The sequence below is a fragment of the Myxocyprinus asiaticus genome, chromosome 41, assembly GCF_019703515.2.
Source record: "Myxocyprinus asiaticus isolate MX2 ecotype Aquarium Trade chromosome 41, UBuf_Myxa_2, whole genome shotgun sequence".
In the NCBI taxonomy this organism is placed as follows: domain Eukaryota; kingdom Metazoa; phylum Chordata; class Actinopteri; order Cypriniformes; family Catostomidae; genus Myxocyprinus; species Myxocyprinus asiaticus.
In genome coordinates, this window is record NC_059384.1 from 672,886 (window position 1) to 686,704 (window position 13,819).

The 13,819-nt window shown below is 33.8% G+C and overlaps 2 protein-coding genes across 3 annotated transcripts in view; one reads left to right on the top strand and one right to left on the bottom strand.

The window, feature by feature from the left end:
- The window catches only part of LOC127431916 (rho GTPase-activating protein 28-like), a 39,067-nt gene extending 29,479 nt beyond the window's left edge, over nt 1-9,588 (top strand). For both annotated transcript variants that reach the window (XM_051682571.1, XM_051682572.1), the window contains exons 8-15: nt 3,000-3,077; nt 3,326-3,485; nt 4,506-4,588; nt 5,251-5,448; nt 6,925-7,059; nt 7,256-7,383; nt 7,467-7,531; nt 8,080-9,588. In XM_051682571.1, the coding sequence (XP_051538531.1) occupies nt 3,000-3,077; nt 3,326-3,485; nt 4,506-4,588; nt 5,251-5,448; nt 6,925-7,059; nt 7,256-7,383; nt 7,467-7,531; nt 8,080-8,171 (939 nt within the window). In that variant the 3' untranslated portion in view covers nt 8,172-9,588. The remainder of the gene's footprint in view (nt 1-2,999; nt 3,078-3,325; nt 3,486-4,505; nt 4,589-5,250; nt 5,449-6,924; nt 7,060-7,255; nt 7,384-7,466; nt 7,532-8,079) is intronic.
- Nucleotides 9,589-9,724: 136 nt separating this feature from the next.
- The window catches only part of lama1 (laminin, alpha 1), an 89,199-nt gene continuing 85,104 nt past the window's right edge, over nt 9,725-13,819 (bottom strand). Inside the window, exons 62-63 of the mRNA XM_051682541.1 lie at nt 13,591-13,807; nt 9,725-11,754 (exon numbers count right to left, since the gene is read on the bottom strand). Of these exons, the coding sequence (XP_051538501.1) occupies nt 11,594-11,754; nt 13,591-13,807 (378 nt within the window). The 3' untranslated portion in view covers nt 9,725-11,593. The remainder of the gene's footprint in view (nt 11,755-13,590; nt 13,808-13,819) is intronic.

A 13,819-nucleotide genomic window follows, 5' to 3' on the forward strand; every position in this document is an offset into this window, starting at 1 on the left:
ATGTTTTAAGCTCCAGTTTGAGAACAAAAAGTACAGTGATCATATCAGATGGTAATAACTGTATTCATATGTTATGGGATTTTCTGCAAGGTACTTCAAGGAATATTATGGTATGTCCATTGTAACATGTCTGTAAAATACCATGAAAACCATGCGCTAAAACACAATATTACACTCCAAACAAGGATTTTTGCTGCTTATTTAATTTACTGAACTCCTGAGACCCCCGCGTGACTGCAGTGTGCATTTTACGTTTCCCTTTTTGATTTGTAACTAGAAGCACCTAATCAAAAATTAAAATAAAAAAAACAAACATTTTCTAGAGCAAATAGATTTCCTCAAATTGAATGTCCACAAATGTGGACAGCGAAACTACGTTGTGAAATTTTATAGAAAGTCAGATTTCTTTTTTCATCAAATAGTTTATGATGTTTTCAGGAGTGTTGATTATTCATGTTTATGAGACGTTACAGACATTACATCAGAAATTATCATAATTAATTCTGAATCAAAATAATGTCCAGCATCATCCAATCACTGTCAACCATGTTAAAATAAAATGATACATTATAAATTCTGAATCTATGTACTGATTATCATTGTCACATGTCTGTCAAACATGTTGAGTGATCCAAACATCATCTGCAGCCTGAAACTGAACTTTTGATCAGATTTTAGGAGTGAATGCACTTAACTGCATAGAGAGCTATAGGATGCTCCCTTGCTCCCTATTTAGTGAATGACTTAACCTCCAGTGTGCTGTCTGTCTGCACTGGTCTCAGAACAGTTTGAAATGCACCTTATTTTCATCCTAACTCCATATAAAGCCTCTGAAAGACACATTTTCAGCTTTTGGATGAACTCATTTATTCTCAATGTGATAATGCACAGTAAATATATATGAATGCATTTACTAATGTTAATGAATAGAACCGTATTGTACAGTGATAACAAAATAAAATATAACAAAATGTATATTAAAATGAACCGAAATGATGCACAGATGTGTTCATGTTGTTGTTCAGGTTATTCAAAATATCTAACATGTTTTTTCATCTTTTGAGGGAATATTGTCCCAAAATCCACATATGTGGACATCATGTTTATCAGCGTGCTGACACGCAAGAAATGAATGATTTTTTTAAAACAGCATATCAAACGAAACTAGAGATTCTCCTCTTTACAACCAAACAGGTTTCAGTGAAAAAACCTAAAGAGATTTCTTACCCGAGACACTTTTGTTGGCGCTGAACCCATTGAAACACTTCACAGAAATCAACGTCATGCTGTTGTGTCATGTGACTCGGTGCACCAGAAGTTTAACCTTTAAATGACAGTCTAGAGTCTTGTGAACAGTATTCAGTCAGTTTAAATCAATTGGAATTATGTGTTGCATATAATGAAGCTAAAATACAATGTCCACGCTTGTGGATGCAGGGTCACATGAGGTTTTACAACTTTGCAGCTTAAATAATACACGAGTTTTAACAGAAGAATTAATGTAAGTGCCTTTTAAACCCTCAAAATATTGGCCCCATTGACTTACATTGTGAGTGCCTCACTGTAACACAGATTTGTGCTTTTTTTAAAGAAAAGTCGGAATTTGTTTTTTTTGTAATAATCAACATTATGCCACAAATGGCTGTCGATTGAGCTGAACTTGTATTGAACCCGGAATATTCCTTTAATTTAAATGAGCTAATGCAGCACAATTCTAGAATCTTTTGCCACAACTTTATGTCGGCATGAAACGGAAATTACATCCGACTTCTCTTCCGTATTGTGACATATTTCCGAGTGAAACAGCTTATCGAAAAATAACAAATGCAGGGTGGTGACTTGATTTTATCCATTTTGTTGTTGAAAGCTGGCCTATATTCTTGTGTCTAAGGGATGACTCAAAATTATTTTTTGTGGTGATCAGCACTAGGGGAGAGTGGGGTAAGATGAGCCAGTGGGTAAGTTGACCCACCCCATGTATCTAGGCAACTGTACATATTTTTGGTCGTCATTTCTGTCTGGCTGTGAAGAGGAGAAGCACAACGCTTATTTTTTCAGACAGAAAGTGTTTTGTGCTGGTTTACTGATTGTTATGCCACAGCAAATTTATTCAAAATGACATCATGCATGGTGGTGTATATTCAGTGTATACATACCCATTATTTGATTAGCACAATTTTAGCCTAAAGTACTAAGCTAGGTGCTTTTTTCCAAAATTGCCACTAAGGGGCAAAATTATCCGAACAGTCTGGGGAAAGTTGAGCCACTGGTTTTTACTGAAACAAATTTGTTGTAATAACTGTTTGAAGTTTGAAGTTTTTTGCTATGTGATTTGATCCAAATGTTTACATCACTGACATGCAATAAGATCCTCAGTGTTAAAGGAAACAAGAAGAAAGCAGGAGATTATATTGAATCATTTAAAAAGTTAGACTAGAAATTATAAATAAAAGATAATTTGTGAAATTTTATTCAGTGTATCACTGGAAAAATTCAATTGGTCAGCTTACCCCCAGATGGCTCATCTTACCCACTGACCAGGAGCAACTTACCCCTAACCTGGGGCAAGTTGACCCAATGGCTCAAATGTTTTTAAAAGACACCCTGAAATAAAGATAGCTCTATTTATTTGACCTCTGTTTAATTTGTCCTTGTATAGGAGACAACATACGGCTCATCTTACTCCACTCTCCCCCCTGTCGATTGAGCTTAACTTGTGTTGAACCCGGAATATTCCTTAAAAAGACAGATGCACTGCCTCAACATAATTTCAATTATGACTTGGACACATTTGTAACTAGTAGATATGACTAAATAGATTTAAGTTCCCACAAAACAATAGTTTTTTGTTGATATAATGGATTTGCATGGAAAGATTTTCCTCAACAGTGTTTATTTTTTGATTGTTCAATGGTACAGTACAGTACGTGTCCAAAAAACCTAGTAACTAAAACCCAACATGTGCAGTGTGTCTGATGTGATGTTGTGTTCATTGACAGTTGTTGTCTAAACTGGAGCAGACTGGTTTACAGACTGAAGGAATTCTCCGGGTTCCGGGATCTGCGTCTCGAGTGAAGGTAAATCCACAATCATCCGCAAAAACTTCTGATCAATCCTACCTCCAGAACTCCACATCATCTGTTCTTGTATAACAACAGCCTTCAGTTCTGAGCCGTTTTCATGGAAGTGAGAGGCACTTTTAATATTACATGGTACATGTCCAAACATCATAATATACTGGCACTTTTGAAGTGAGGGAAAACAAAGTTTTCGGTTTTAATGCAGTTTTCCTGATGATCTGTTTCAATGTGTTTGATCTGGACAGCACTTGCGTCAGGAGCTGGATCTAAAGTTTTATGAGGATCGTTTCGACTGGGATCAGGTGCGTCAGAACGATGCGGCCGGTCTGTTGAAGATGTTCATACGGGAGTTACCGTATCCGTTACTGACACAACAACACATGCCCGCGTTCAGCGCCGCTCAGAGTGAGTCTATACATCTAAAACACTGTTAATAAAAGGATAGTTCACCCACAAATACAAATTCTATTATTGTTTACACACCCTCATGTTGTTTTAAACCGGTACGACTTATTTTCTTCTGCGGAACACAAAAGGAGATGTTTAGCAGCATGTTCAGTCACCGTTCACTTTCATTGTATGGAAAAATTATGCAGTGTATGTCTCTAACATTCTGCCTAACATCTCCTTTTGTGTTCTGCAGAAGAAAGTAAGTCATAAGAGTTTGGAATAGTTATAACAGAGGCCAAGAAATCGGCTTATATTTGATATTTTTAAAATATGGGCAGATTGTTGCTGTTGCTTGAGTCTCGCGAGAGAGTGTGAGAGCAACTTTAAATTCAAAGTGCATCTGTATGTAATTGGCCGCTGTTAATGTCATAATCCGTGTGCACTGTATGTACAAGTTTGATCATTGTTTTTGGGGGAAAATACGATTTCGAATAGAGGTAGACCGATATATCGGTTTTACCGATTAATCAGTGCTGATAGTTTTTTTTTCATATTTGGATGAACTACCTCTTTTACACACTATTATTCATCTTAAATGATTAAATAGTGTGCTGAGTGACTCCAGCCAGGTCTCCTAAGCAACCAAATTGACGTGGTTGCTAGGGAGGGTAGAGTCACATGGGGTAACCTCCTCGTGGTCATGATTAGTGGTTCTCGCTCTCAATGGGGCGTGTGGTAAGTTGTGTGTGGATCGTGGAGAGTTGCATGAGCCTCCACATGCTGTGAGTCTCCGCGGTGTCATGCACAACGAGTCACGTGATAAGATGCACGGATTGACGGTCTCAGAAGCGGAGGCAACTAAGACTTGTCCTCCGCCACCCGGATTGAGGTGAGTAACCGCGCCACCACGAGGACCTACTAAGTAGTGGGAATTGGGCATTCCAAATTGGGAGAAAATGGGATTAAATAAGCTTTTCATGTTTCTTCATGTAATAATGTTTTTCTATGTCGTCTCTCTCTCTCTGTTTCTGTCAGATATCTCTTCACCTAAACATCAGATTCAGGCTCTTCATCTACTCATCATGCTGCTTCCTGAAGCCAACAGAGACACGCTGAAGGTCAGTTTATATCACAGTAACAGAACTAACTTTTTCCTGAATGATTTAGATCTGTTTGGTCTTAAATCATAATACAGAAATTATACAGATAGTGTTTGTGTGACCTGTCAGATGTATTTAAATAAACACGTTCTCATGTGCAGTTGATAAACAGGTTTGACAGGTGACATGAATCTATGCTTTCATACCAGACATGAGTCTTGACACGGGTCATGAAAACCACCACAAAGCACATCAGTGTAGTTACAGAAACCTCTTTATTTACTGACCGTGTGAGTCTGATCTTGGGCATGCTGCAGTGTTGCTTTTTCATTCAGATGTAGTTTTACTTCAACCGTATGTTGTTTTCATGTTTTTTCAGCTTGTTTACAATTGCAAACATGCCGTCAAAGTGTCATGCTCACACCCACATCCTCCTACAGCTGGAATATTTACATATTTGAGGAATGTTTTCGTGTTGTGTGTTTTAAAGCTGATATGATACTTGACCGCTCATTTACAAATGATATTGTTGTCTGTTGTTCATTCTGAGCTATAATTGTTGAGAAGCTGAGAAATGTCCAACACCACAAACATGATGACATGAGGGTTTCCAGGTCTGAAGTTGATTTCCAATGAAGTCACATGCTACTTCCTGTTCAGTGTTAGTATTTTTATTACAGGCTTTTCTGGAGTTCCTCAGAAAGGTGGTGGCGTTCGAGGAGAAGAACCGCATGAGTTTGTGGAACGTCTCCATGATCGTCGCTCCAAACCTCTTCACCTTCCGCGGGAAAAACGCCAAACTGGAGGAGATGCAGGGTGCGGTCGGCGTGGCACACCTGGTGCGTCTGCTCATCACCCATCAGGACCTGCTGTGGACGGTGAGGATTCAAAGAATAGTTTGATTATTTAGACTAAAATTAAAATTAATTATCTACTCACCTGCTCATGCTGCTTAAACTGTATTATATGGACCATAAAAGAAGTTTAGTAGAATGTCCAAGCTATATACCAACCGAATGTCCAAGCATTTTTCCTTATAAATGTTAAAATACACGTGACCAAGGCTGGACCTGCCGGCGGGTCCAAATGGGGGTGCTACATTGCGAAAACAGTTTACGCTTAAAACGTTTAAGTCTCCGTATACATAAGTCAGGCATATGAGGTATTACTTGAAAGCATAGAATCTGAAGTTTTCGGAGATAAACATCACATCTGCATTTATGTTACTACAAATAACAAAATAAGGCCTTAAATCATTCACATTAAAAATTAGCGCCCCCTAGAGGTAATGGGGTATAAATATTTATATTAAAATAAAAGTCCTTCACATAGCACATAAATGGACAAATCATATATCAAATGATAAGCTCTCACTCTCAGGAATGTGACTGTATAGTTTATTTTGTTGCACTTATAGCACAGTTTGAAAGATTTTCAAAAGAATCACAAAGTGAGATATGATTTCTGTAAGTCATCAAATACAAACGTCTCTTTTATGCTCTGGTAACTGCTATTGTAAACCCCAAATAGCCAAAAACTTTATATCTGCTTTTACCTTAGGAAGTTTTCTAAAAAATGAGCCATTTTTACTTGTCTGTGAGCTTGCTTGTGTGAATAATCCAATGTTATATCTTAGATGTCCAGAACTAAATGTGCCATCCAGAAGGAAAAGCATGCAAAACAAACCATTATAAAAATATGTTTTGGACTACTGATGATAAAATGTTGTATATATCATCACAAAGGGGAGAATCTCAACTTTCTAATGACACTTTGATTGATCTTCTAGTCCACTCAGAGGCCGAGATATTCAATGAAATAATGAGGGTGGTGCTTGAACTGAAAATTAGACTGAATGTCTATGGACGAGCACATCTGTGAGGGATAAAATGCGTTAGAGCGCCACCTACATTTCAGATCTGTATATTGTGATGGAATGTGATGGAGAAAAATATATTTTGTCTAGTGCTTTCTGCCATCTAGTGGAATAAAATGAGACTTACAGAACCAGAATTACATGTTTACAAAGTTAAGACAACGAAATAAAATTCTGTATATCATCATATATTATAAACACATACAATATTATTTATGAATAATTGGAGTCTTTTTATTTGGGGGGGTTCTCTGAAAAAATGACACCAATTGTTTGCAGTTATTCTGCAGTATGTGTGAATGGTGAGCTTTTAAATTTGAGTGTGAAAAGTTGCGAGTGGCAGCCCAAAAATTCACCAGAGTTTAAGGGGTTAAACCGCTAATCAAGATTAATGAGAATCATAGTGATCGGCCAATGAGTGAATAACAAGCATCAGTGATTAAAGGTTTAAAGATCAATCCCCATTTTTCGCCATCAGGTTCCGTGTTTCCTCATCTCTCACGTCAGAAAGATGAACGAAGCGGCTGCAGGGAAGAAAACTCCGACATCAGAGAAAACCAAACGTAGATTACTGAGACGCTGGAACACGGAGAAAGACAGAGACCGCAGTGAGGTGTGTTTGAGTACATATATCACATCGTGTCATTTATTTTAAAGAAAGATAGCACAGACACACTTTTCACAAACAGAAGTTTAAGTTTGAAATGATAAAACAACAGATCTTGTGATGAAAATGGAGACAAAAAAAGTTTTGAGACTTTGGGGATCTATTAAATATTTATATATATTTCACTGTCGGTGGTGTTCAGGTCACGGATCTTCGTGACGGCGTCATCAGAGTGCATGCCCCGCTTCATGCGAAGGTTTCCATGGCGATTCAGCTGAACAGCGAGATGAAGGCGAGAGACGTGACGGCGCGATTTGAAATTGAGAACGGGTGAGTGAACAGACCGTGACCTCCAGTAGAGTTCAAAGGTCACATGTTTAAATGTACATTAATGAAGGATTCTTCATTTACAGTCGAGGTTCACGCAGCGCCAGTCGACGACAGAAACAGTCTCTGTTTGAGGTGGGAGGAAACATCGGTGAGTTTCAGACTGAACGCATCTATTTGACCAGAATTGATTTTTACGTTTCTAATAAGAGTTTATTGATACATGGACAGATTTCCACCAGAAAATGCCAACTGAGACCAGTGTGATATTTCCATGCTGGTTTTTCCTGGTCTTTCGCTGGTTTAGCTGCTCACAGCCATCCTTTTCACCAGTTATGTAATAACACATTAGTGTAGTTAAGTTTTGCTAAATCAAAATGATATTAACTAGTTAATTAACTCCGTTCAGTTAGCTTTGTTAAAGAAAACGAAGCTATTTCTATAAACATAATTTTAGTTTTCTTTATCAAAACTTACCTAACTAAACTGAATATGTTTATTAAATAGTTTTGGTTTAGTTAAGCTTTGATAAATCAAACTAAACTAGTTCATAAACACATTCAGAGTCAGAATGGTGCCACAAAAGACAAATACAACACAACCTTTGCTTCAGCAGCTTAGTCAACACCCATAATACACATACCATAAACATTACTCTCTACTATTGTTTACTCTAGAGAATGTTTGTGTTTACTCCAGGGGAGCGTTGCTTGGACCCAGACACATATTTACTGGATGTTTACCGTGTTAATCCTCAATGTGAATGGGTCTTAAAATCACGACCAACCTGAAGACGGCCACAGCGGAGCTCTGAACGTTTACTGGAGAACCTAAATGTCAAAGGTCATGAACCCAGAGACCATGATGACGTTACTGGGGCTAAGGAGACCCTTTACAAGCCCTAAATAAACCACTTATGAAGGACTGCTGGAGGTCAGAGGTCAAACATCAGACCAGAGGTGATGCTGCTGCCCTCCTCGCATCACTATAGATGGAGCTTTACACCTTCTCCCTCCAAAAACGTCTCGTTTCCTGTATGCAGAACTCTTGAATGAAGTCCTGAAGGTTTGTGGTGCGCGACACTGACAGTTCAGTGCGGGTCATTGAGTTTGTTTGGTGCCAAAAACTGTGTGTGACCTTCACGAACAGGAACCCTCCGATGAGGACGAGTGTGTGTGAGAATGCATGTTTCATCACTTTATAAAAAAAAAAAGCATGTACATAAACTATTTATACCACTAATTTATCCGGCTGTATCATAACCATTTTGTATTGTTTATATACGCTGCATGTTTGCATTGAAGCCATGTGAACTTATAAACTCAAACACTACACGAGTGAATCTAACGAAATCTGTCCAGGTCATATTTCACACCAAAATCAAAAGAAAGAAAAAAAAAATTACGTTTTGCATAAAGAAAGATGTCTTTTTCTAAGACCATAATTATTTTTTTGGATTGTGACATTATTTTCATGACAATGAAGAACATTTCTTCCAAATTCTCATTACTGTAATGCTAAAAATAATTATATATTATTTCAGTTGTGAAGTATTTATATATCATGGTCGTATTTGTTGTACTAGCTTTAATTTATATTGATATAAATACAAATAATCATTGAAATACAGTTATGTATTGTTATACTGTAAAAAAAAAAAAATACTGTACATAAATGAGAATCTAATGAGAATGAGAATTAAAAACCAGAAGTAACGTCCAGACAGACATATTAGAGATGTTGTTGTTTTTTTTTTTAATTACATTGATTATAAATTTGGGAAACATTATTAATTGTCATGCTAATAATGTCAAATAATCTTAATGGCCCCAAAAAGTGCTTCATTTTCTTTGTAAAAAAAAAAATAATATATACATATATATATTTCACAAAGAAAATAAAGCACTTTTTGGGGTTTTGGTTTAGAGTGAAATATAATTTCTTATTTTTTTCTTTTGATTTTGGGGTGAAATATATATATATATATGTATATATAATTTTTTTTTATTTTATTTTTTTATTATTTTGGGGTGAAATATAATTTCTTTTATTTTTTATTTTCATTTTGGGGTGAAATATAATTTTATATTTTTTCTTTTGATTTTGGGGTGAAATATAATTTCTTATTTTTTTCTTTTGATTTTGGGGTGAAATATATATATATATATGTATATATAATTTTTTTTATTTTATTTTTTTATTATTTTGGGGTGAAATATAATTTCTTTTATTTTTTATTTTCATTTTGGGGTGAAATATAATTTTATATATTTTTTTTCTTTTTGATTTTGGGGTGAAATATAATTTCTTTATTTTTTTTTCTTTTTGATTTTTCGGGGTGAAATATATATATATATATATATATGTATATATAATTTTTTTTTATTTTATTTTTTTATTATTTTGGGGTGAAATATAATTTCTTTTATTTTTTATTTTCATTTTGGGGTGAAATATAATTTTATATTTTTTCTTTTGATTTTGGGGTGAAATATGACTTGGACAAGTTTTTGTGAGATTCACTCACAGGTGAATATTACCTCTGAACTCAAATATGAATGCCAATGTCATCAAACTAACTGCATTTATGCACATTTGAAGGATTCTAGTGTAAACAGACTGACATTAAACTGTATTATTGTGTGTTTAAAGCACCTGTGTATTATGAACTCTCAATACTGTAAGGAACACGGTGTTTAAAAGAAGGAACTAGAAGATAATTCAGTAGCCAAATGACCTTTGAACTTTGATTATAATCACTAACTTTAACTGCAGAAGGACGTTCATGGACTGTGTGTATTTTTAACTAGAACACATCAATGTTTGCCAAAAATAATCCACCATCAGTGTCCTCTGTGATGATCTGAATTTAATTTAAAGAAAAGGCCTGTTGATGAAATTATTGCAGTTTTCATGATTATTTTCTACTTAAAAGCTTTTTGTTTTTTTATGTTAAACATGTCTGATGTACTCATGTTCCAGTTGATTGTGATTATTTTTTTATTTGATTTTTACAGTAACATTATTGACGTTGCCAATTTAATTAGTAGATAATCACATTTTCCTCATTTTAGTGTAAAGTCTTTATTTCATGCATCATGAAATTCATAATAAGAGTCAGTTTTGTGTCCGTTGTAAAATTATTTGTTCATTCTGTTGGTCTTTAATCAAAATATTGACTGTTCAATACAGGTGAATTCATTTACAGCTACAAAAAAATTATTTTCCAGTAAAAATCTCTAAACATCCTTAAAACAAGAAAAAAATAAAAAATAAATACTTGAAGCAGAATTACAAAATTCTTGTTTTCAGCTAAAAACAGTGGGGGTTTTTTTTCTAGCCCCATCATTGGCAAATAGTTTTTATTTTATTTTGAAAGCATAAATCCCACTACATTTTGTGAGATTTTCTTTAAAAAAAAATGACTTACGATCAATTTACTGGAGAAGTGAAATATGAGATATTATTTTAAGAATGTTTAGATATTTTTACTAGAAAAAGACAAAAACATAGAAAACTTTCTCATCACTTTCACACTCCAAAACTTTTTGAGTAAATAACCAGCTCACACCTTCTTGGTGTTGTATTTGTAGCCTAGTTTCATCAAAACCAAATGATCTCATGGGCATAAATGTCAGCCAACCCCATTCACAACATAGTTATGTCACAGTTAAAGACTATGATATGGCTACGTGTTTCCATAATACTCCCTAACTGCACAGGATATATGTACTACTACACTATGACTAGTCATAACATTTGGCATCATTAATGTTGTAATATTTGGGTGTCATCTGGTTGTCATTATGAAAAGCTCATCTAATTAAAATCATGAAACAGTGAGTGTCAGTAAGTTATTTTCTGTTACATAAGAGCTCATTTGTTTCTGTCACTGGTTTAGATTGTAAAGCTCTTTGTGTAAATCTCATTGGCAGTTTCATTATTTGTCAGAATCAGCACTCTGGAATGTTCTGGAATGTTTTAGATAACAGAGGAACACTGCAGTTGCAAATGGAGCAGTAATGTTATCACCAGTAAAACAAGAAACACTTTACTAAGAAATGTACTGTGTTTTATTAACAAATATCACATCTAAACACAGCAACATCTCTTTAAGTTCACAAAATGTGTCTAACACAATTAAAACATTCAGATGAAAAAAAAATATTTGTATTGAGAATGTTTGTGTAAAACAGGAGGCTGTATGGGAGTTTTATGCAGAATTTGCAGGGCAGGAATGAGGGAAGACATGAGGATGAGCAAACGCAGAGCTGAAGTCTAGAACATCCGTGACGTGACCCTTAAAAACACGCAGATTCCTCATGCAGCCACGGAACGATTCTCTCGTGCTGAGACAGTTCTGCTTCACATCGGCTGTGATCGATAAAAGAGAAACTTGTTAAAATAGAAACCATTTACCTAGTGCTACTTTAGCTTATGTTCTAACCATGTTATATTGATACTAGTTTTAATATCTCAATCATTAAGAACATGAACAAGTCTACATTTTAAAGATGCACATTTTGTTTCCACTTTCCACTTAAAATAGTGTAAAAAAGAAAAGAACAATAGTAAACAAACTTCAATTTCTGTGCAACTTTAAATCATTCTCATTGTGAAATCAGACTCATCTAAATGCAAAAAATGCAGTTGCATATATCAATAATTACAATTTTTACTAGTTAAAATTCTATTTTTGATATCAAGAATGTGAAATTCTACAAATGAAAATGCATTTACAGATATCAATAATTATAATTTTTACTAGCTGAAATTCTATTTTGATATCAATATTATAAAATTATACCATTGAAATGCATTTACAGATATCAAGAATTATAATTTTTACTAGTTGAAATTCTATTTTGATATCAATACTGTAAAATTATACAAGCAAAAATGCAGTTGCAGATATCAATAATTATAATTTTTACTAGCTGAAATTCTATTTTTGATATCAAGAATGTGAAATTATACCATTGAAATGCATTTACAGATATCAAGAATTATAATTTTTACTAGCTGAAATTCTATTTTGATATCAATACTGTAAAATTATACCATTGAAATGAATTTACAGATATCAATAATTACAGTTTTTACTAGCTGAAATTCTATTTTGATATCAATATTGTAAAATTATACCATTGAAATGCATTTACAGATATCAAGAATTATAATTTTTACTAGCTGAAATTCTATTTTGATATCAATATTGTAAAATTATACCATTGAAATGCATTTACAGATATCAAGAATTATAATTTTTACTAGTTGAAATTCTATTTTGATATCAATACTGTAAAATTATACAAGCAAAAATGCAGTTGCAGATATCAATAATTATAATTTTTACTAGCTGAAATTCTATTTTGATATCAATACTGTAAAATTATACCATTGAAATGAATTTACAGATATCAATAATTACAGTTTTTACTAGTTGAAATTCTATTTTGATATCAATATTGTAAAATTATACCATTGAAATGCATTTACAGATATCAAGAATTATAATTTTTACTAGCTGAAATTCTATTTTGATATCAATATTGTAAAATTATACCATTGAAATGCATTTACAGATATCAAGAATTATAATTTTTACTAGTTGAAATTCTATTTTGATATCAATACTGTAAAATTATACCATTGAAATGAATTTACAGATATCAATAATTACAGTTTTTACTAGTTGAAATTCTATTTTGATATCAATATTGTAAAATTATACCATTGAAATGCATTTACAGATATCAAGAATTATAATTTTTACTAGCTGAAATTCTATTTTGATATCAATATTGTAAAATTATACCATTGAAATGCATTTACAGATATCAAGAATTATAATTTTTACTAGTTGAAATTCTATTTTTGATATCAATATTGTAAAATTATACAAGCAAAAATGCAGTTGCAGATATCAATAATTATAATTTTTACTAGTTGAAATTCTATTTTTGATATCAAGAATGTGAAATTATACCATTGAAATGCATTTACAGATATCAAGAATTATAATTTTTACTAGCTGAAATTCTATTTTTGATAGCAAGAATGTATATTTCATCAAATAATTATCATTTTTGATAAAGAAAATTACATTTTTACTAATGCAAACCTAATTACTGATATAAAAAATTAGCATTTTATCTAATGTAAATTTAATTGTAGATATCTATAATTCTTATCTTAAACACACAGTACCTGGATATCCACCCACATAGATGGGGTTTTTGGTCTCAGCTGATGTGGAGGAGGAATACGGGTTCTCTGTTGTCACGGTAACGCCGTCTATGGTCAGACTCAAGCTGTGCTTCTGCTTTTTAGCCACCAGGGTGTGCCAGCGTCCATCACACATGGGCACGCTGCTCCTAGTGATGGCTGTGATGCGACCCGCACCGTTATTCACGTTAAACAACACCTGTGAATGTTT